Source organism: Malurus melanocephalus, unplaced genomic scaffold (assembly GCF_030028575.1).
Source record: "Malurus melanocephalus ecotype Western Australia unplaced genomic scaffold, MMel_1.1 scaffold_129, whole genome shotgun sequence".
In the NCBI taxonomy this organism is placed as follows: Eukaryota; Metazoa; Chordata; class Aves; order Passeriformes; family Maluridae; genus Malurus; species Malurus melanocephalus.
The window spans coordinates 1500574-1523178 of record NW_026623361.1 but is presented as its reverse complement, the minus strand read 5'-3'; the positions used below and the strand labels follow the sequence as shown (position 1 = coordinate 1523178).

The following is a 22605-nucleotide window of genomic DNA, read 5'->3' as shown; positions in this document are numbered from 1 at the left end:
CTCAAACTGCAGCCCTATCCAATCAGATAAATGAAAAAACTCTGTTCTCTTACCTGAACCTTTGTGCCCAGGGTATATGTGTTGTCGGTTTTTGTTTTTTGGGTTTTTTTTTTTTTTTTAATTTGTTATTTTTTTTTTTTTTTTTAAATTTTTTTTTTTTGATTCCCACCTGGTTTTCATATTAGCTATTAAAATTATGTGCTTTATAATAAAGAACACTTATTAACTTGCTGTCTCTCCATTTAGATAGTTTTTCTTATCTGTAGGACCATATTCAAATAGTGCATGTTGCAGAAATTTTATTTAATTTCCAGGATCATGTGTAGTTTGTGTAGACTGCCAAGAATATTCACTGCAGCACTGTCAAGTGCTCTATCCTATTGCTTCTTAGGGAAGTTGGCCACATGTCAATAAATGGAATATTTTCAAACAGTATGATCATCACTTGTTGCAAGCCAAGCTTTCATTTTATTGTAAGCCCATCTAATGAGTCTTCCAAATAAAGTAAAATAATTTTGCTTTGATCTGTGTTGATGTAAACTCGAGCAGAAAAGTCAGTTACAATGGAGGGAAATTCCCATTATCGGTATTGGCATCTGCATCTGTTCAAATACAGAAAAGGAGTCAAATTCACATATCTTTGATTCATGCGATATATTTTCTCCTGAACATTTTTTTCCTCTAAAATAGAGTGCCAGACTGCAGAAGTGCACTTTTCCGATCCTAAGTGCTTGTCTGTTTTCTACTGACATGGTTCATAAAATGTTCGGGGAAGCTGCATMGTGAAATGGAGGTGAAATCCAGTTCCAGATGATACTGAACTGCATTTAACCAGCTTTAAATTTGGGGCTTAACCAGCCAGTCCTCTTTAAAAACCAGCTGCATTCATAAGTGCCCCAAAATAAAGGCTGAAGCTTGAAATGAGTCTCAAAGGAACAAACAAAACGGGAGCTGATTGGATGGGTTATGGGAGCCTGAACTGATGCAGAGCTTGAGGAGAAAAGTTTTCTAGGAATGTCTAGGAATGCTAAATCTTTGCATGGATGTCATTTTAATCTGATTGTTATCTGTGCCAGTGTGTTTATCTGGCTTCAGTAACTTCCCTGCACAGACTCCTGTTATTGGTTATGTCTGTGAATCTATGGCTGACACTAGTTCCACAGAGTAAAATTTGTTCCTTGCATATGCAAACAGTGGTCACTTGGTGAGTGTAAAAGACAAGAAATCATAAGTGTTCTCAAAGGTGATGAAACTTAAGGGAGGCTTGGTGCCTGACTTGGACAGTGCCTAAACACAGTCCCTTATGGAGGGGGAAAAAGGAGTTGCAATGGGGTTTCTTCAATGAGCAGCCATGTTAACTTTCTCTTGTTTGTATAATGAAGTTTGCACAAAGGAAAAAGCCCCAGACACCTATATATCTTACTTGAAGCCTGGCTAGAGATGAATAAACTCATTTTTGCATGGCAAGTTGCTGAACTTAAGTACGTCTCTAATTTCTGCCAAAAAAATGCCCAGTCTCTTTTAGAGATCCAAGAAGTGAAAAAAAAATTTGTGTATTGCACATTTCTCATGCATGTCTCAGTGGGTGTCTGGCCTCTATAAAAACTGCCTAAAGGTTTATTCAAGGCTATTTGCCAAAGTCTTGGAAAGTTGCAGAGGATATACAGCATTTGGTTTCAGAGCTAGTAGATTAAAAGCCATTTCTCGATGAAAGCTGGTTTAGCAGACATGCTTTTCTCTCTGTACCCCTTGGCTTTAGCAGACGGAGGTGTGTATTTGTTTTGTCTTGAGGTGTGCAGGAGACCTGCAGAACCTGCAGTACCAACTTGGGGCCCAGCAGAGCCTTGTCTCACTGGCCATACTGAGCTGGTGGTCTTTGTACAGTGAAGATGAGAACGGCTGAAGCTCCTTCTCAGAATATCAAGGCACATCTCCAGTTGGGACAAAGATGTCTCATGGGACAGTGTCAAATGCTTTGCGCAAGTCCAGGTCACTGGCATCAGTTGCTCTTCCTTTAGCCACCAAATTTGGCAAGCACAATTTGCCAGCTGTCACCAATCACCTCCATAATTTCCACGTGTCTTACTGTAGTTTCTAGGAGGATCTGTTCCATGATCTTGCTGAGAAGTCCCCYGTGAGAAGCAGGGGCTGTGAAGGTGAGGCTGTTCCTATCTGTCTACACAGGGCCTCATCTGCTCAGTCTCCCTGGTCAGGGGCTCTGTCAGAGCAGCTCTCCACTGTCACCTGTCCTGTCCTCTCTTTAGTCCTGATCCATAAGCCCTCAGTGTGTTCCTCATCCATTCCCAGGCAGAGCTCCATGCACTCCAGCTGGCCATTGYCATAGAGGGTGACACCCTGTCCTTGCCTCTGCAGCCTGTCCTTCCTAAAGAACTGATATCCTCCCTTTCGAACTCTCCAGTCATAGGAACCATCCCACCATATTTGTGTGTTTCTAGAAGCCTCTAACAGCTTCTACAGCTATACTGAAAGATTAATACCGTGTCTGCCTTGGAAGGGATATTGTCTTCTGTCTCATGATTCTGCTGCCTCTGCTCAGGTCTCTGAGTCATTACTGGTGTCTCGTGACCTTAAAAAGACTTTTGAAAGGGATGGTCTTGCATTTGCTTTCTGCATATTAAGGGTCATATTAACACTGGGGTTGTGGGGAGACAAAGGGAAGTGGGAGCAGAGAGGACGTGTATATTCTTTGCAGCGCTTAAGGAAGCAAGCAGTTTATTGAAGCCAAAGGATGAAGCTAGAACAATTTAGCCTGCAAATTTGAAGGACTCTGACCTTTGTGAAATTAATGTCTTGTAATGGAAGATACAGTTCCAAAMCAGCTTGGTTTGAAGCTGGTTTTTAATAAGGTTATAAAGAGATCACGTGGTGTGGCTGCTTGCCATAGCTGGGAACTGGATCTGATAATGTCTGGTGGGTAACGTCTGTTAAGCCTATGGCCAAATGTTGAACCCTGCCCAATTGCTTATAATTGTCATCAGGTACTAAATAAGTCTCTGAATGTCTGGTAGGATGAATAACTCATTGCTTTTAATAATTTTGCTGTGCAGCTCTTAATCATTCCTTCTTCCCACTGATGATCCTTCAGGGTTTTTTTTTTTTTTTTCTCCCAAAAGACTGTGGTTAAAGGTTTTGTGTCCTTGCTGGGAAAGTAGCGAGTATAGGCTCCCAGAACCTGAGGTCACTAGTTCCAAGAAAAGAGTCTGGCAGAGCTCAGCAGCACTGATCCATCTTAAATGCCTAGTTTAAAAAGAAAGCAGATTCTTTTGAGTATGTGTTTACTGGCTTTATGGTTTTTATAACTTGGGATACGCAGATTTTATTTCCACACTAGTTGTTTTTTTTTAGTGCTGTAATTAGTAGGCCTATAATGTTTCATTAAACAGACTGAAACTTTGTCTTAATATTTAGTTACTAAAGGCAGTTTATTTCCTGTAGTTACTGCTTGCAGTCCCTGTTTTCTTTCTTTCATGTTTTTTTCCTCCCTTCTGCTTGAACATCTGAAGCATTGATGTTGGATGCTTCCCTTTGTTATTGCTCTTGCAGGATAAGGGGTTAGAGGATTTCCAGCTGCATCTTCGCTGTGAAATGCTGGTGAATGTTTGTATGTTTTGTAAGAATTCATGGCACTGCAGGTGAATACCAGAGTGATGCTGCTGCTGGTCTACCAAGATCATCTCTTATTTTCTAGTCCCTTTGAGGGCACTTTGTTCCGGTATAGCACACTTAAGAAGCATTTTTGGGTCTGTAAATGGGATACCATAATGCTTTGAAAATGTGGAGAAATCAGATGGCTCTGCCAAACTTCATGTGTGAATTGGATAGTGGTGTGAAAATCACKTATGGTGTTGTAGTGTCTGATGTATGAGGGCTCCTATTGCTTGGGCCTTTCCATGTTTATAAAAACATGGAAGAAATGCACAAATGTGGCTACCTCCTGTCGGGTTTTATCCTACTTGAAACRTCTTCCATGATAGCCCAAAGTCTTGGGTTTTTTTCAGCCCTCCTAAAGAGCGCTTAGAGTTTGAAGCGGGACATTCTCTCCGCTGCATTACTTTATCTGTACCTAGCAGACTCTAAAGGTGCACTCTATKTCTGTTCTGCTTTGGATTTATGTTGGGTCTGGGACAAACAGACTGAGAAACTGAGAACTCCCTCTCCCAAATGCCATCTTCCAATCCATTTCAAACATAAAACTTCCYAGAATACAGATTATTGGGGAAAAGCTTGCTAAAAGGTGAATGTAAATAGGTAAAAACAACTGATTGCCTGCTTGATAATCTGTGTGTGGAAAGCTAAACCACAAAAGGCCCCCCTGTTACAGTGAGTCTTGCCGTTTCAGATGCCCTCAGGTAACTTCCACGTGCACTGATGGCAGTGGCTGCAAGCTGGAGCTCCTGGACCGCGAGCACCCCAATATTGGAGTTGCTGCTTGGTTGCTTCCCTGATAGACAGTAAGGTTGAGTTCCATCAGTGATGAAAAATACTGAAAGCAAGGATTGTCACAGATGTTTAGTAACAAAAATGCAGAGTATTCTGCTGATGGAAAAGCTAAGATAATTGAGCTAAGCTTGCCTTTATGACAGGAGGGGAAATGGCTRTCCGTAAGGTTGTGGCTGGCCAGTATTGGCTGGTTTTCAGTGAGGTAGAAAGTCTTAGTGGCTGCAGGTTTTTGCTCTGATGCCTTAATATTTATAAGCTCCCTTTGATGCCAGTATATTGCTTTTCTGTGAAAATGGGGTTTTTTTAATATTAAAGCACTACCTTATTATTATTATTTGCCACTTCTTTACGTGGGAAATTCTCAAAGTGAAACATTTTCATATCTGAGAAAATTAACTTCGCTGGAGGTACTTATAACTTCTTAGGCTATTAAAACAAATAGAAAGATTGCCTTTTACTTTTGAAATGGTAAATTCCATTTGGCATTTTTCAGTCTGTCACTCAGAGCAGACAGCAAAAACCAATTTGCTTAATTTAACCATGACAGTGATATACAACCTGATAGTAWTTTTTTCTCTTTTAACTGTCGTTCATAATAATGTTCAGGTCTTAGATGCTGTCAAGAATTAGTCCAAAATGTTTACTCAGAATGTTAAAAAAACCCCAACCCCAAAAGCAAGCTATTCTACAAAGTTTGAGTCTGTGGTGGAACATTAATTTCAAGACTCTGATTAATGTGCTTTTAGTAACTTTATATTTAATTGTTCTTTAAATCCATAATCGTTYCAACTTAAACATGAAGTCAACTTGCATGGTAATTATTTTAATTGCTATTATGTACATAGAAGCTTGCATTATCCAGTAGAGTTTTTCTCTGGTTTCAGGTATAGAATTAATAAGCTGGAACAAGTRTTTGGGTTTTATTTGGTATTGCAGGCTAGTACAGTAGTTTTCAGGTTTTCCTGCAAGTGTTGCAGCATGTAGATGATACTGGGAATGAAATGTATTTTAAAATCAGTGACCTCGGGGAATGTAGTTTAGACCTGGTCATTTTTCAAATATTTGTTCARTGAAAGCAGATAGACACAATCCGTCTGACACAGTTGAGTTGCCTCTTTGGAGGCAGAAGGGAAATAGAGGTAATAATTTTTTTTCTTTTCCCTAATGAAAGAGAGACTTGTCAGGCAGCTGGGCTATCTRGGAATGGGAGCCCTTCCCCTGGTAGGCAGTGGCTCATTTTCAAACTGCATGGGAAGCAAGAGGGGTCATGGACAACACCATGAGGGACACTAGTGTAGTGGTCAATACACCGAGTGAAATATTATCCCATCCTGTCCTGACAGATTATGGCTGCCTGTTCTCTGCTGAAGATACAACTCAAAAGAATGCCAGGGTTCTTGGATGTATTTTTTCTTACTGGCTTTTTAAAGCACAATAGGAAGAAGTGGTAGCTGGTCCRTGGCTCTGTCAGACTCCCAGCACAGTTCATTCAGTAACTGTCTTGTCTCCATTATGTATCCTGCACAGGCATCTCCTTGTTGGGGAATTGTGGCCCACAGTCTGCTTCGTTCTTTCTGTTTACTCTTTTTTTTTTTGAAGGTCCTAGAGTCTCTTGTGTGTAGGATCAACTTTCTTTCTGTGCCTGACCCTAAGCCCTTTCCCAAGTGACGTAAGGCAGCTTGTGTGGTTAGATGGTATTGCATGCTTGGTTGCATAAGTGATGTCTTGCTGCCCTGAGCTTGCAGCTGTGACTTGTCTGGCTGAAAAGCCTGGAGTCACCGGCTTAGGAAATATTCTGGGCAGAGAATCAGCTAATAACAAAACTAAGGTGTGTGGTTGCTTGACATCCTGGTTGTTTGGATCCTTTTTGTTTTTAAAATAACTTATTTTCAAATAAGGATAATTTGTTAGAGTATTTTTTACCAAATTAACTAGACCTCAAAATATGCATGCTTCTATGGTTTCCTGTCCCCTGGATTTAAGTAGAAAAAGTTCTCATATTTCAGGTAACCAAAAGGACATCCTGCTTCCCTCTGAGAAGGGGAAGACCAGCTTACAAGCCAGTCTTGGTAATTACTTCCTTCTTCCTGTACCTTTTTAAGCATGTGTGGCATCATATCTAAGAGCAGGCACTCCTTCTCTCCCTGCCTGTGGGCTGGTCTGGCTTCTTCCCTTCTGCTGGGACAGTGCAGTCRTTTTCAGTAAGTCCCAGAAAATTTTCAAAGTTCATTTTGGGTGGGATTACAGAAACCCTTTGGACTGATTCTTTCTCAAATGGGCTTGGCACCCAGCTCGTAAATATTTACCTTCTTCAAAGTAGAATAAAGCTTATTCAGTGTGTATGCAGGCATGACAAGAAATGCAGCTTTTGCCATCAGCYACTATTCTTCCTGGGGCTCTGGAGCAGATTTGTCTAAAACCTGGYGTATTTCCATGCTAGTTCTGAGTTGATCTGTTTACAGCAGGGCAGACACAGCAAAAATGTTTGATTATTTTAAGTTTTAGCTTACAATGCTTGGAATGCCTCTGAATAGTCTGCTGCCCTATTTTGTGAAACAGCATTCCCCACCTAATTTTTCCTATTTTTCTTGCTTAGCTCTGTAAAAATCATGGTTTCAACAATTTGGCTATTAACTCTTTCTCTACAAGATTARTATTTTCTTCTCACCACAGAGTTGGAACTCATCTGGCCAGCCTCGGGTGATGATCTACAGTAGTGCTTCCCATAGTGGCAGTRTATTAATTACCCACCACTTACAGCTGCTGTTATCTGCAACAGGGCTTTGAAATTCATTGCAGGAGTGCTTGGTTTAATTTTCTTTTTTATTTCCTTGCTGAGCTCTCACAACAAGCTCTCTCCTGTGTCTGTGCATTGAATGCTGCTTCTAGGCCAGAGAGACTCCACACTGGTAAAGTGGAAGAGGGAGCAATTTGTGTCATAGATGCTGATTGATCGCCTGTCCCTTTGGGCATCTTTGTAATGGCCTCCCRAAAGAAAGACCTACTGTATTGGGAGGAAAACTGGAGGAGCCATTGTGTATTCAGCAGTGTGCAGCATTTGTGACTATGGACAACAACACAGATGCTCTTAGATAGAAAAGCATTGAGGGCAGAGTTAGGCAGTCCTGTTCTATAACCTCCCCAAAAAGGGGCTTTGATATTCACATACTGGGCTAGTGGGAACAAGGAAGAGAGATTCCTGTCTTGTGCTTGCTGAGGCTTTTCATTTTTAAGTTAAATTTCCTGTGTCTTCAGAGTGAGGAGAAGGTTCTAACATATTTAAATAGCCTGCATATATTGGGAGGAGGGCATGGAGTAGGAATGGCTGGGCTTTGTGCCAGGGATTCAGTTTGGCTCTCAAGACTAGTGCAGAAATGGTTTGTTTTGCTTGATAACTTGTCAAAGGCAGTGACTGAGCATTGTCTGACTGCATGTACCTGAGTCTCAATTCTCTTACCAGCAGAGTAGACAACCATCTCTACATATCTGCCTAAATTGGCTCTGCCTATTGCAGTTCTCAACATTTTGGTGTATAATTAGTYGGCCTCTCCAGTCTCTCATCCCTGGTGATCCAGGTCACTGGTATGATTCTCCATAGGGCCAGAGGCTTGGATAAACCCCAAGTATTTGAACGGTGCTCCTGGAGGAGTCAGACTGACTGCGAATCTTTGAACTGAAGTCCAGGGTAGCATCCTGYGTACCAAGATGATGGGAATAGAACAAGTCTCTAAATAAGAGGATAAATGGCTGCGAGGTGCTGTGTTCATTCTCCCTGACATTTGTACATGTATCTTAGGTTCAAAATAAAAGGTCTGTCAAGCATGCAGAATGTGCTGTGGTGCAATTTGCACACTCTGAGGGCAGATGAGAAATGAAAAGCAAACTAGATCTAATTAAAATTGAGATGCTCACTCCCTAATATAAGCCACTTTCTACCTGTGTTCACCTGGCAGCCCTATCAGTCCCGTCACTGCAGCTGTTTAATATTTATCTTGRGTTACTTCTGGGGCCATGATTCAGAAGCTGCCAAAGTGCTTTCTAGACAGGGAATGAAACTGAGCAAGTGCTTTCCTGAATTTGAATCAGGTTRTTAGTGCAGACTATTATTGTTTGCATTCTAGTATGAAGCAGTGCTTTTCCATCAGTTTTTGTTTTTACATTTTCCCCACATTTCCAACACTAACCYTTTCTTTTTTTTTYYTYCYTTTTTTTTCAGGAAAAGGGGAGTAGAAGTAGTGCAGGTGAGTAAAAAACTATTTTCTTGTAAAGAAATGCTGTCATTTGGATGTCAATATGACCTGGCCTTAATGATTTTTCTTTCCATTCAGTTCTCTGTAAAAGGCACTGCTTTTGGAAGAACAGGATTCTCCTTTCATGAAGCAAGTGTTTAGCCCACATGCAGTCCAGCTTAATAGGTGCCCTAGTGAAAGTGGGAATGCAGTTAGGCTTTTCTTGTGTCTGTCAATTAATAAGATCTGATAGTTGATTAGGTGGTGTTACTCGTTAATTGCATTCACAGGCAGTCAAGCTTAGCAGAAACAGAATCTGCCCTTTGAAAAAAAGCAGTGGCAGAAGGAATGCTCTTGTAACACAGTGAGCAGTGAAATGATACTRAAGTGCCTTCAAGTTGTGGCCCGTCTGCTGATAAGTTCAGCTGTTAGCTACATTTGTTCTTTTCCAGGCCTGARTGGTCACATTTCACACAAGATGTTRCTTAAAGGATGGTGTCAGCTTTGAAAAGAAATTGTGTTATGGTGTCAGTTGTAAMATAAAGCACTGTAAGCCCTAAAAGATGAAGGGGAAGCATGCTCTTTCTTTCTGGATTATTTTGTGTGCTTAGAAGAGCTGTATGTCATAGGTTTCAGTCTTGCTGATCCTTACCTGGTGCTCATTTTGAACTCTGAAGTGGTCAGTGAGTTCCTCRCTTAGTAACAGATATGAAACCACCTCAATAGAGAGGACAGAGGASAGAGGGGGAAAATGGTATGTCAGCCACTGGTAATTGAGGTTGCTCTTAAATCCATGTGAACGGTGCTTCTCAACACCAGCAGGGAGCAGGAGAAAAGCACTTAACAAAAAATAAATTGAAAAATCAGGCCATGTTATTTTAAAGAATCCACTGTCAGAAAAGACTTTAAAAAATTATCTTTTTTTTTTCCCTCATTTTTTCATTTAAGCAGCAAGGGGCTCATATGAGATGAATTCAGTGATGTATCCATTAGCTGAGCAGAGGGCAAATTCCATTTTACCTCATGGATTGCTGTCCTTCCACAGGTTGCCTCTTATTYTGATGTTTGTGTAGCTTAATGGCTAGTCATCAGATAGACACAAAATTAATGCAAAGTATTTATTTATTGGAAGAGCATTTTGGGAAACATTTGGACAGAACTGAACGGGAATTTGTCCTCTTAAAAATCCTTTGTGGCCTCAAATTCGACAGCATGGTTGAGATGTCAGACTAACCTATACTGGGAGTTTGGGCCCCCAAGGCATACCGCGAGCAGTGATGCCTGCTGCTCTGCTGGAGCAGGATGGATGGAAGTGTTTCCCTTTGTCTATGCCTTGTTTGTTGCTTCATATATCCTGATGCAAGCACTTCAGCCAGCAGGGAATGTATCAGAAATGGACTCTTTTTTCATCCCTTATTACTGGAAGCCTTGGCTTGAGGCACCTAGCATGATCTCTCTCCCTAGCGCTGTTTCTAGATGAAGGATTGCCTTGGTGTCCATCTAGTGCACAAGTTTTATTTGACAGAGGGCATATTGTCTTCCTATGTCAAGCAGCATTTATTTGATTTGCTTCCCCTTCTCCTCCTTTAAAGAACTTGGGCTGTTAGAAAGAAACCAGCTCTTAGACCTGACAGAATAAGCAAGTGACTCAAAACACAAAGATACACAAAGATACACAAAGATACAGAGGTGTTTACCTAATTTCTTTTTTACCTAAGTTCAGAATTTTTCTGAACGTAATAAATAGTGAGTTGGAAGGTAAGGTTTAGTTACTGGCTTCCAGAGAGCAAAGCACTGTGGACCGGTATGTGTGACTTCTGTGAACAGACATCAGATTATTCTTTCCCCGAGATATTTCAAAGGAGCAGGAAAGGATTTTCTACTACTATTAAAGGGAAGCTTTGGAAGTCTTCAAATAAGTACCTATGTGACCTGCTTCCTTCCTGTGGGGAGGATTTAAGATAGTCCTCTCTTCTTTACCTAGACAGATTAAACTCTCTTCTTTTGTTTTTTTTAGAGCTAATTGTGCTGTACAGATTCAGTGAGCTGCTGCTAGACAGCAATTAACATTTCGTGACTTGTGTTCGGGTTTTGTGTTTTGTTTTCTCTCAGATTTCCACTTTCAGCAGAAACTTTCTATTTTTATTGAGTGGGGAAACATGCACATCCTCCAAAGAGAAATAAAGCAAGAATAGGACTGGCAGTGGGATGCTAAGCAGGGTTCTCCTTTATCTAGCAGTAAGACCTTAATTAAAGATTCACATGGAAAACAAACAGAAAACCTCTCAAGTTGTGTGATGATAAATAATTGGGTTTTTTGGAAATACTGATGAAATTGTAACATAATAAGAATTCACTGTGAACTCAAGATACAAGAGCTAAAATGTGCAACATTATATAGTACAACTGAATAACATCCATAAAGCTAGCTGGCTTAGGAGATGGTACAGTAGATTAATTAAATGAAAAGCTTTCAAGGTTATGAACTTTCCAAAGACAGTATGAGTCTGAGCCTGCACCCAAACATTTGGGAGACTGAATAGGATTAGCTCATTTCTGTTTTTCCAGTGGCGTGGCAGAACTCTGAGCAGCAGCATCCTTAAAATCTGGCAATGTTTTGGATCTAGATTTGTTTTCTGCAACTTAATCCAAGTTGGTGGGGCAGCTGCAAACCAGTGTTGTATTACAAGGAAAAAACCAAAAAAGTGATTTACTGGCTTTTAAAGATGGGCTCTTAACAGAATACTGTGCTGCATCTCTTGCCTTGTGACAGGGCATTTGCTTATGTTTTTTTAAGCAGGCATCATTCCAGTAACAGAGTGCTTTTTGAATTAGGGTGCTTATTTGTTTGTACCCCATACAGTAAGGAAGCCCTCTTGTACCAGTTTTGCAGGAGGGRAGACTGAAGGATGTGTCCCATTTCCTCCAGGGAACCTGTTGCAGTACCAGCCCCAGTGCTGATGGGATCTGTGCTGTGAACCTGTGCTGCAGAATTCCAGCTGCTGTCTAGGAAGGGGTGTGGGGTCACGAGCTTGTGCTGTTGTGTGGGCACGAAGGGAAGAGCAATTAAAGTTGGTCAGCAGGGCTGGTGTTGCTGGCTCTCTTCCAGTGAAAGGCAGCACCAATCCAGCTGCATTTAACCTTCAGAATGCATTTAAAGTATTCTGACTGTAGTGCTCTCGTGGTTTCTGTGGCAGTTACACACCTTCTCCTTTCTTACCATCTCTTCCCACCCTTCACAGCTGCTTGCTCAGCTGGGGTGGTTTGAGCTGGTGGCCAGAGAAGGGTAGGGATGCCCTGAACAGGTGACAGACATGACCATAGCCCATCTGCCATGGCCTGCAGGCAGTTGCTAGGCAGGCAGCAGCTGGCAAGGCTGAGGCAGAGCAGCTCTTGTGCTGGCATTGGGATGACTTGCCAGAAAATGCTTAAATTGAAGCATTTCTTAATAAATTCTTTCATTACTGTTTCAAGGGGAAGACTGCCTACGAAGCTATGCAATAGATGGCTGATGAGGTGTTTTCTATTAAAAAAAAAGCTATTTCCTATAATGGAAACTAGCAAAGAAGGAATTTATGTAGTGTATTAAAAGTAAAGCTGTTTCTGATCTTGTTCACTTTCCAGCCCTCCGTTGCCCAAATTAGTGGAGGGCCAAATTTAGGATTGAAATTTAATTGTCAGTTCTTCTTCAGCTAGTAAATTAGCCGGTTTCTTTTGACTTTGTATGCTGCCAAGGGCGATAAAGAACATCTTAATCTACCTTGTTTTTCAGGAAAAATCTGCTGGCTTAGTTTGAAGAATGTAAGAGTGAAAACTTGTGCAGTGAAGTGAAAATCATCACAAGTACCTCTGATGGAGACATGCATTTATTTTTGTTTCACAAKCTATGCAAAACCAGAATAATTAGCTGCAGCCCTTTGACTTCTGACAAATTGCCAGTTCAGTTTTTGTGTGACAAAGTTTAGAGCCTTTGTATTTCTCGCGACTTCAAAGCTATTTCAAGCACTTCTACCCCCAAAATTTCCTAGAGCTCTTGCTCACATTTTTTAAATTCTAAAATAGTGAAGATTTCCTATTTTTGGTRGGTGTTTTTGGTTCAAATGAACACTAATGCTCTTTTATCGTAGAAAGATGTTCTAGTCAGTTGGCTATAAAAGTGGGATTAGTCATTGTATTTCAAGCTGCATGCTTTTTAATAGCAGTGGGATATGAAAGACAACATGTTTTCTGATGTGGAACAGCTGATTGTAGTAGTTACAATGGTCTCAACTGCTGTTTTGTTTTTCCTTTTTCCCCCAACTCTGTGGGAATTGAGATATTTGARATCTTTTACTTTGGAAAAGGAAACTGTCCTTCGAGACTTGGGTTTTCTTGAAGCCTGCAAAGGAGAATTCAGGSTGCCCTCCACAGTTTTTTATTCTTCCATCAAAGTGAAATACTAATGACAATGGTTTCTACTATTTGTTGCCAGGGAACTGTTGTTTTCTAGAAATGAGGAGAGGTTTATTTTCACATGAAGTCYTAATGGAATAGGCTTGAAACAGCAGAGTTCTAACTAAGAAAACGAGCTTGTAAAATATATATTTGATAGTGTATGCAGAAAGATGTGACTGGAAAGCTTCCAAAGCAAGCAAGGTTGTTGAGATGTTGGAGAGTTGGCTTTCTAGTACTGGGAGAAGAAAGTTTATTTTCACATGCATGCCAGGCACTCAGTAAAGTGCATACTTTCCTGAGAATGGCACCCTCCTTTGCCTTCAGTGCATTTTTGGAAATGATGCTATAGAAGCCCTCCAGTGCTTCCCAGTCTGGRTTGTGTTAGGTACTTTGCGTGTGTTTGAAGGTGGGGAGCCACTGGTTAAAATCTAGGAAAGATCACGATACTTCTTAGCGTCAGTGCTACAAGGAGTGTGCTAAGCACACAAAGTAAGGTCTTACCAAAAAAGTGAATTAAYATCAGTTTCAAATCCAGAAACAGCAGGAGTGTGGAAGAACAAATTCCCGGCAGAATCCTCTCTCAATCCTTCTCACTTGGGGAGATTCTTGTATGTGAGACCATGGTAGCTGAGAAGCAGCGTTGCCCAGCAGGAATGAAGCACAGGTTCCAGTGCAGGGAGAGATKATTTTGGCACAGTGCTTTATATTGCATCAGCATGCTGGTCAGTTAGGTACAGCATGGGCCTTTCTGGTCCACTGGGGAAGAAGAATAAATACACATCTGTTGGGGCAGGGAGGGAAGACAAAACTATGGAAATTTTCACCATGTGGATTTAGCAGATTAAATAAACAAACACTTATTCTTAAAAATTTRACAGAATAATCCAAACAAATCAAATTGTGTTTAGATTTATTTTCACTTTTGGTGAGTGAGTGAGAGAGGGAGCCATGAAGAAATTTGTATCTCAGAGAAAGTCTCTTACTGACTGGTTTGACTGCTTTCTTTTGATGGTGAATTCCAGTAGCGTTGGAGAGCTGTGAGTTCTGCAGTCAGTTGCAGAAAACACCTGTGTGAGTGAAAATATTACCAAGATTTAGAAATCTGTAACTAATGTATAATGAATGGCTGTCGGGTTGGAGCTTGTACTGTTTTGGCCTACGGAGCCAGCTCTGCCCAGCCCCTTTGTCTTCTCACCACTCCTTGGTATGTAGTGATCAGGCAGTGATTCTCAGTGCTAAAGGCTGGGAGTTGGGAATTCCTGAGCGAAAATCCAGTCCCTGTGGGACACCTCTGCCAAAGATTATGGTGGCTGTAATGGGACTGAAATTGCRGTGGGGAGTTGCCTTTCTTTGTCACTTACTGCAGGCATTTGGGCAAGTTCCTTACAAACCCTGCCTGTGTTTCTTAATGAAGATAATGTTTCACTTAGCGGAATGCCATTAAAATTACATTCAGGAATCTGAGTGGATAAATTTAGAGAAAAGTGAGTGTGTGAAGGAAAATGGGGCTGTTAATTTCTCAAGATTGCTGTGTATTATATTCTTTCTGTCAKTAGCATATGTCTTCCCAGATACTTCTGTGAACTGCAGAGCTTCATAAATCCCTCATCAAGAAACAGTATGGWTAAAAATAAGGCACTCACAGAAATGCTGGGTTGTAAAACTCTTTATTTGCCTCTTTTGGAGCACACAGTCCCAGTCTTTGCACAAAATGACAATTAGACAGAGCTTTTATGAATCAAGATTAGTTCAGTTGTGCCTATTGGCCAACAAAGACTTGGCTTTCATTTCAGTATGCATTAAACAATAGGATTATTTGTCTCAGTGGATGCAGGTGTTGTGATACCGTGTCAAAACAGGCACATGGAGTGTGCTCAGAGACATGTGACTCAGGAAGTGCCTTATTTTAAAACCAACCTGTCTCATTTGGAGTTTTGCTGAAACTGCAAAGTCAGTGTTGAAATACAAATATGTGTGTAGCTCTTTTGACCTTTTCTGAAGTTTTTTCTTGGAGTAGGAAGGATGGGGAATTAATATGATACCATGACAAGGGTGACTGTATCTCCGTCCCTGTCCTCTCCCAGATGAATGCCCCATCCTTTCTGTGTTTTGGGGGTGAAATCATGCAGTTCTCTGCTCCATCTGACATGCAAGCTCACTCCTGGGACAGCAGTTATAACCTTGTCTTCAGTCCTGGGGTTTAGTTCCACAGAGGTRTTTTTAGGAGCAATGAGTCATGTATCCACCATAGCTCTGACTTGGTCAATTCAAGTGAAACCTTTATAGGGAGAACATACTTAGAACAGTGAAGGGGGCTATTTGTATGCCYGCCTTCCTCAATGAGGGTGCTGGTAGGTCTGAAGTAAGGAAGATCAGTGGAGCTTGAGGAAGTCTTTTTAGTGTATGTTGACTCTTCTTTCTCTAGCTTCTGCAAGAGTTGCTTACGCCTTTGATCTGTGACCTGAGATAATTGTATCTGAAAATATTGCATGCTTGTTTGCTCTTCTGGCACTTCACATTTAAAGGAGATAAACATATTCATGTTGCAAGACTTAATAGTTCCAAAGACAGGACACAATCTCTATAAAACAGGCACAATCAAATACAGCAAAAACCTGGAAATGCTTTTCTGAACCTCACTGCTTTTGTGGAAATATAGCAGAAGACAGAAGAGTGGCTTCAACTGAATTAGGGCAGCTGAAATTCTGCCCCCACCCCAATCCCCTKGTTTCCTCTCCAAGGGGCATTGTATTTTAAGGGTTATGTCTTTTGCTAGAATGAATATTTATTATTCACTTTAACTCTGCATTTCTGGTGCAGGCAATACACCTGGTTTTTCTTTTAATTTGTTTTTGCGAACATGTAGACCTCTTCACTGTATGTCTAAACATAGATCAGACAGAAAGGGTTTCGCACAYGTTGTGGAAGTTTTCTGTGCCTTTGGTTGTTTTTTTGCAATATCCCTCATATTGACCTTTTGATGGAAAACACTTGTGGACTTTTGGACAATTTATTTTTAATCACATTTAAAATATGATTCTGATTAAATCAAAATATATTTTTTATTATATTTACAGCTAAAGGTCATTTTTTCTTGGCACCAAAAGCATTGCAATTAATTAATAGTGTAGGGTGSAAATTGTTAAATCTAGGATTTCATTTTGAGGAAGAGAGGAGATTACCAGGAGAAATTTAATGATTATGAGTGTAATTTCTCCAAAGTGAGGTAGAAGTGCATTAACCAAAATGTGTGTTTCTTTAGCATGAGGTCAATTTATTGAAAAGTTGAGAGCTGTGGTATGTTAATTTTTAAATTTATTTATTTCAACCTTCTTCCTTCATGTGATTTGCTATGAAGGAGACTGCTGCTGCAACTTTCTAGATGGGATTAGTGTGGTTTTCTACTGGCTATGCCAGGAGCAAGGGTGGGTGAACCACAATTAATAAATGGATTGAAATAGTCATTGRATACCTGAGGCCCCTAAGCAGTCCCTTAGCAAGTGATGGAAGTAGTCCCTCCTTTTGGAAAGCTCTTCTCAAAGAGGAGAAGGTTGAGGGCAAGAGTTAACTTTGTTCCCATAGACTGGGGGAAGCCTGGAGAGGAGTAGGTTCTCTCCAGCAGGTTCCTGTGAATATCTCTGTTGCTCAGATTTATACCAGGAAGAAACTTAAAGATAGTGTGCTGCTGATCTAGTAATGAATATGTATAAATCCCAAAGCCAGAGGAACCACAAAAGCTGTGCAGTTCTGTGAGGCAGCTTTGTTCATGGTAGTCACAKCTTGTGCTTGGCTGCTTCTCCTCCTGCTCACCTGCCCATAGAGCAGGGTGATTTTGTGCCCAGGAGGTTCTGTATCCAAGTATGCTTTCTGTGGCTCAACTGCATTAAAAACAAAGCAAACCCCAGCCTGACTTCAGTGTATAGATTTATCACTGTAGTGGTGATGCCATAGTATATTTTACTTTAATAGTTCTTTTCTTRTGGTAAGGTTATTTTTGTAAAGGAGTCAAAAGAATTACTTGCTGCCCATATTACAGGTAAATAAAAGCCTGTCGTGAGAACTTGTCTGCTATGCTTTTGGTTAAAGTTTGCTTGTCAGCCTGTAGGATCCTAAGGCAGTGCTGTCACCTAAACAGTCAGTAGGTACCTCATATTTCAGTCATGATTTAAAGAAAAAAATCTAATGGAGCATGGTGCACTTTGAAAGCTGGCACAACAGAGCTTATGGGTGGGAGAACAAAAACTACACCTGTATACAAACCACAGACTACTTCTGTCATTACTAAGCAATGGACTTAACTCACACAGGTATTTGGCTGTTATTTTAGGATCCATGATAGTTCAGTGTCCTAATAGAGTTCACGAATCAATTTTTCAACCTGATCTTCCTTCAGTAAATTATAGTTTACTGCATTTAATTTTCCAGTTAGTGTGCTTCCCTGAATAAATTTGTGTCTAATTAAAACTTGTTATGCATGTTAAATTATACATAGTGGCCTTCTTTGATTGTGTGTTTTAAGGTGAGTATTCAGTGGTAGTGAGGGCCTTTTCTACAAAAAAAGTATTCCTCCTGGTACCTTGCCAAAGTGCATAGAAGTTATATACAGTGTTTTGACAGAATCATCCCAGGACAGGATGGAAAAGATGCCATTGGGACTGAGCTAATAGTGTAGAAGACTAAAATGTAAGGAAAACAACTGTTGTAGAGGAATTTTTGGCTGACTTTGCAATCTGACAATCTTTTTAGCTTTCTTTTTGTCATAAATTGTTGATTGGAACCAAGAGCTTCCTTTACTCAAAGGTCTAAGTGCATCTGAAATCGTTTTCTTGTACAAGAAGCTTTGTTGCACAACTGCAGTGTCCTCAGCAGCATAGCCAGTGTTAAATTGTTCATTGCGTTACTGATGGCAAGATTAGAGAACAAGGCAACTGCATTCTGTACAGAATTTATGTTGATTGCAGAGAGGTCATTTGTATTTTAGGTTAGCTTGGAAAGTGTTCTTTCCTGTGACCTAGATAAGCTTATTTTGTAATACCCTTTCCTTTATGATAACATCCTTAAGTGGCTGAAAAAAGAACAGCAGCTATAAAGAGGGAAACAGAACATTTTAAGTACAAAGCAGTTTGAAACTGAGTCAAAGCAGGTTACATGAGCCTGTTGTGATGACTTGCATACCATGCAAGGACTTAACAGCTGGTTATCAGTGAACTGACTAAAAAGGAGGTAGAGAGAGCACTTGTCCCCTTCTAGTGACAGATCCTTCCACTGGTCCCTGCTCCAGATAGTTTTTCCACTTTGAGCCAAAAGGGCATGTTAAAGTTGATGATCCTRCATTGGCCAGAAGACCTTTTTCCTGCCAATCAAGGGGCATGATCTCACACAGCTTTCAGTTCCTGCTGGTGAAGAAACTACTCTCTGGTGGTCAGTCTTGTCTAACAGGTGTGTTGAATGCTCAAGTGTTCTGCTTTCTTTTGACAAAAGCTGTGACTGCATTTTTTTTGAGGTAACCTTCTGCTAGGTCTCTTCTTAGCTGCTTCAACCTCCTTGTACAGTCACATAGATGCATTTCTACTGTTTCTATGTTTTCAAGAATCTGAATCTTTTCGAGTGAGCCTGTAGAAGTGGATGCACACAAAAGCTGTGTTGGCTCTGTGAGTATTGTGTGCCAYATAGGTGTGATTATGCTGGGCCTGGGCAGTGCAGCAATCTCAGGGACCAGGACCGTGCTGCTCTTTGTGCTGTGTATGTTCAATCTATACAGTACAGTCCAGGTCTTGCAGTGCCTTTTAAGGGCCTGTTGGTGCAATGATGTTTTACCAGTTCAGTGCAGTCAGCCCTTTGTACAGCAGCTCAGGATCATATTTACTTCTGTATTACTATAGAATAGATTTGACTTCAATATAGTATGAGAAAGGAAAGGAAATAGTGAGATACCCTGGTGGTCAGTGGGTAGTTGGTGTTATGGAGGCTTAGAAGGCGAGTGGAWTTGCATTTTCTCTTCATCTTCTGCCTTGTGAGGGTCCTTTGTTCTGAAGTGGCAAAGTGTTAACTTAGACCTGGGAAAGGTTTAAATGATGCTTTCAGTAAGTCTGCTTTCACCACACTCCTGGCTTTGCTTACTTTGTCTCTGCACTGCCAGTCAGCAATACCCTGGTTGTGTGCAAGGAGGACCTCTCCAAGCAAGAAAAGAAGAGAGTGCATTACCCAGTTGCAGCCCCAGTGAAACACCAGCTGGGAGCACCAGTGTTACGGGGGGAGAGCATCTTGCTCAGTGTGGAGGGACTGAGTTCAAACCAAAGGTACTTCTAGAAGGCAGGTGTGGCCAGCCCACTGCCCTTGAACCACATGGGACTTGAAAGTCCTTCTTTATGTGGTTGCTAAGCCATGGTCACACCCCAGGAGCTGTGGTAGTCCTGAATCAGTGGAGGTTATTGTCAGGTCTCCTGTACTTTCTTAGCACCTGGTATAGGGGTCTGTTGGTGTTTTTATAACTCATGGCTCTGTGATACTTTTGATGTGTTCTTTTCAAATCAATGAGTCTGACTCTTGCCTTTTCTATAAATCTGAAGGATTGTTTTTTATTACTACTGTCCAAGACTCTCCTGGAGTGGGTACAGCTTACCTCTGCTTACAGCAAAAGTGATGTTGAAGTAATGCTGTGCTCTCTTGTTTAAGGAATCAGAATGCAGATTCAGCATAATCATGCATGAAAAATAATCTGTCCATAGAAATGTTGTCTTGAAGGTCTACTTTGTTACTGCCCAGATATGTCAGTCTGTAGCCAAGTTTTGGTGCAGTAATACCATCAAGTTAATGTTTAAAAGAAGAGCTGACAGAGTTTACTTCATCTTTAGTAGAGAGAAGTACRAAGCATACTTGTTGATGATTGGGAATTTTAATTCCTTACAAATWTGCTTAAGATTGATGTACTGCAATTTTATTTATTGAATTTCTCAGGATTGTTTATGATTTTGTCTCAAGAACTTGGTGTGTTTGCAGAGGATCACTTAGCAACAGCCTATGGCACAGTGACATGCTTGTGCTAGTACGAGGAACCATAAAACAATGAGGAAACACCCAGAAACAGCAAGTAAATAGAAATTTAAAGCAAAACAAAACAGCTCACTTACTGAACAGTTCCATGTTGCTGTGACGGGGCACTACTTGTAAAATTGTTTACTTACATGTTTGTAATCTCTTGATCTAATGATACTCTCTGCTTATGCAGGTATTCATATTCATGGGACATCTCCAGCTGTTATAATGGAGCATCTCCTGAGTATTTATAATAGAAATAACTATTTGATATKGAAACAACTCATACTTTAATCATCTGTTAAGTCTTCTTAATTAGTGCTCCATCAAGTAATTGCTAAGGAGTGAAAGTTCTCTGGAAGGGTCTGGGATCCAGACTGGTATTCCAACTTTACAGCTTTGTGCACTCTTGGTACAGACTCTTCTACTTCTAAAAATCAATATTTATTTTCCTGTGGTGGGTTTTTTTTTTTTTTCTTCCTTTTCTAGGTGTGGGCTGCTCTCCACTCTCCRCTCTCTACTCTCTCCTCTCTCCTCAGTTCGGGCCTGAATGTCTGCATATTTCAGGCCTTTTGTCATTGTGTATTGATACCAATAATGTGCTTGACTTAAATGACTTTTGAGCAGTGCTATGGAAAGGGACCTGGGTGTCTTGGTCGATGACAAACTGGACATGTGTCAGCAGTGCCCTGGCAGCCAGGAGGGCCAAGCGTGTCCTGGGGGCATCAGGCTCAGCATCGCCAGCCGGGCAAGGGAGGGATTGTCCCGCTCTGCTCTGAGCTGGAACAGCCTCACTTCGAGTGCTGGGGGCAGATTGGAGTGCCACAACATAAAATAGATACAAAGCTGTTAGAGAGTGTCCAAAGGAGGGCCAGGAGGATGGAGAAGGGCCTTGAGGAGAAGCTGTGAGGAGCAGCTGAGGTCACTTRGTCTTTCAGCCTGGAGGAGACTGAGGGGAGACGTCATCACAGTTAAAACTTCCTCAAGAGAGGAAGAGGAGAGGCAAGTACCCATCTTTTCACTCTCAAGACCAGTGACAGGACTTGAGGAAATGTCATGAAGCTGAATCAGGAGAGGTTTAGGTTTGGTTTTTTTTTTTTTTTCTTCTTAGAGTATCAGGGAAAGGCATTTTACCCAGAAAGTGGGCAATGGAACAGGCTCCCCRGGAAGGTGGTCACAGGTCCAAGCCTGCCTCAATTCAAGAAGTATTTGGGCAATGCTTTCAGGTACTTGGTGGGATTCTGGGGGTGTCCTGCACAGCACCAGGAGTTGGACTCAGTGATTGTGATGGGTCCCTTCTGTGATTCTATGATTCTGTGACTTAGCTTGCACCAGAGGTGAAAGCAGAACATGACTAGAAAATACTTTCTTTTTCAAAAATAGCCCTCAGGGTCGGGTGTATAGACAGTAAAAAAGTGGGAAATGCCTCACATCTCTGTTTGGAAGCAACCATAGGTTGACAGRAGCATAAATTATGTTGTGTTAATATATATTAGTGGCTTAAGGGGTGTATAGTGGGAAAAGTTAAGTATTGTAAGGGAATTCTTTATTGTAACTATTCTTTCTGATTCTGGGATATGCACTGAACAAATTCTACTATTTTTTTTGCTTTTCAAGAAGGAACCAAAATGCAGTATTTGCATTTAGTGTTTACTTGGTTTTAAAGGAGTTTGGATATGAATCCAGATTTTAATGGAAAAGCTGAGATTTTGGTGGAATTCAATTTGTTGTTGCTGGTATTCCTTCAGTCACTTRAAATTCTTAGTTCCCTGACCTTAGATTCGGGTCTCTTCAAGGAGAAAACAGGGAATGTTATTATTTTCTTTGGAAAATACATTCTTATATTAAGGAAACTAAAAATACAGTGCTAAGCATGAGTGGTGGTATTTTCTACTAAAATGGGGAGGCTGTCATGCTTAAGTATCTCAGGTATTAAATCAGTTGCTAACTTACTCTGCCCTATAACAAACCTTCAAGCTGGGACAGCTCAACAACAAAGCAGGGTTGGATTCTCTCTCTCAGTTTGCAAAATCAAAGCTGTGTCTATAAAGTATTTTAACACTGAAGGGTGAGAACTTTCAATCTGTCATGCTTCACTGACCTGCTGTCTGCTTACTTCATTCATAACACTACAGATGTTGAAAATCATACTTCACTGTGTTCACTTAGGCTGGGTTTATCTGAGATGAGGCAGCTCTAGGAGGTGGGGCAAGGCTATGCCACAAGAAGCCTGTTTTGGGCAGGGTTATCACAGTTCGTTTAAGCTGATGAGGTAGGCCAAACCAAACCCAGCTTGGTTGTCTTGTTCTGTGGGCAGCATAAAGAGATTCTTTAAGGTTGTGCTGTCCTTTCTGCAGATGCTTGCAGCAGCCAGGGATTTGAAGAACTTATATTTTATCAGAACAAGAAACCATTAGTTGTGCCTGGAGCTTTGAATTAAGTGCTG

General features: G+C 40.9%; 1 protein-coding gene across 1 annotated transcript in view; it reads left to right on the top strand.

Annotated features, from left to right (window-relative positions):
• The window catches only part of ITPK1 (inositol-tetrakisphosphate 1-kinase), a 138456-nt gene that overhangs the window by 22890 nt on the left and 92961 nt on the right, over positions 1-22605 (top strand). Inside the window, exon 3 of the mRNA XM_057370629.1 lies at positions 8678-8702. Within this exon, the coding sequence (XP_057226612.1) occupies positions 8678-8702 (25 nt within the window). The remainder of the gene's footprint in view (positions 1-8677; positions 8703-22605) is intronic.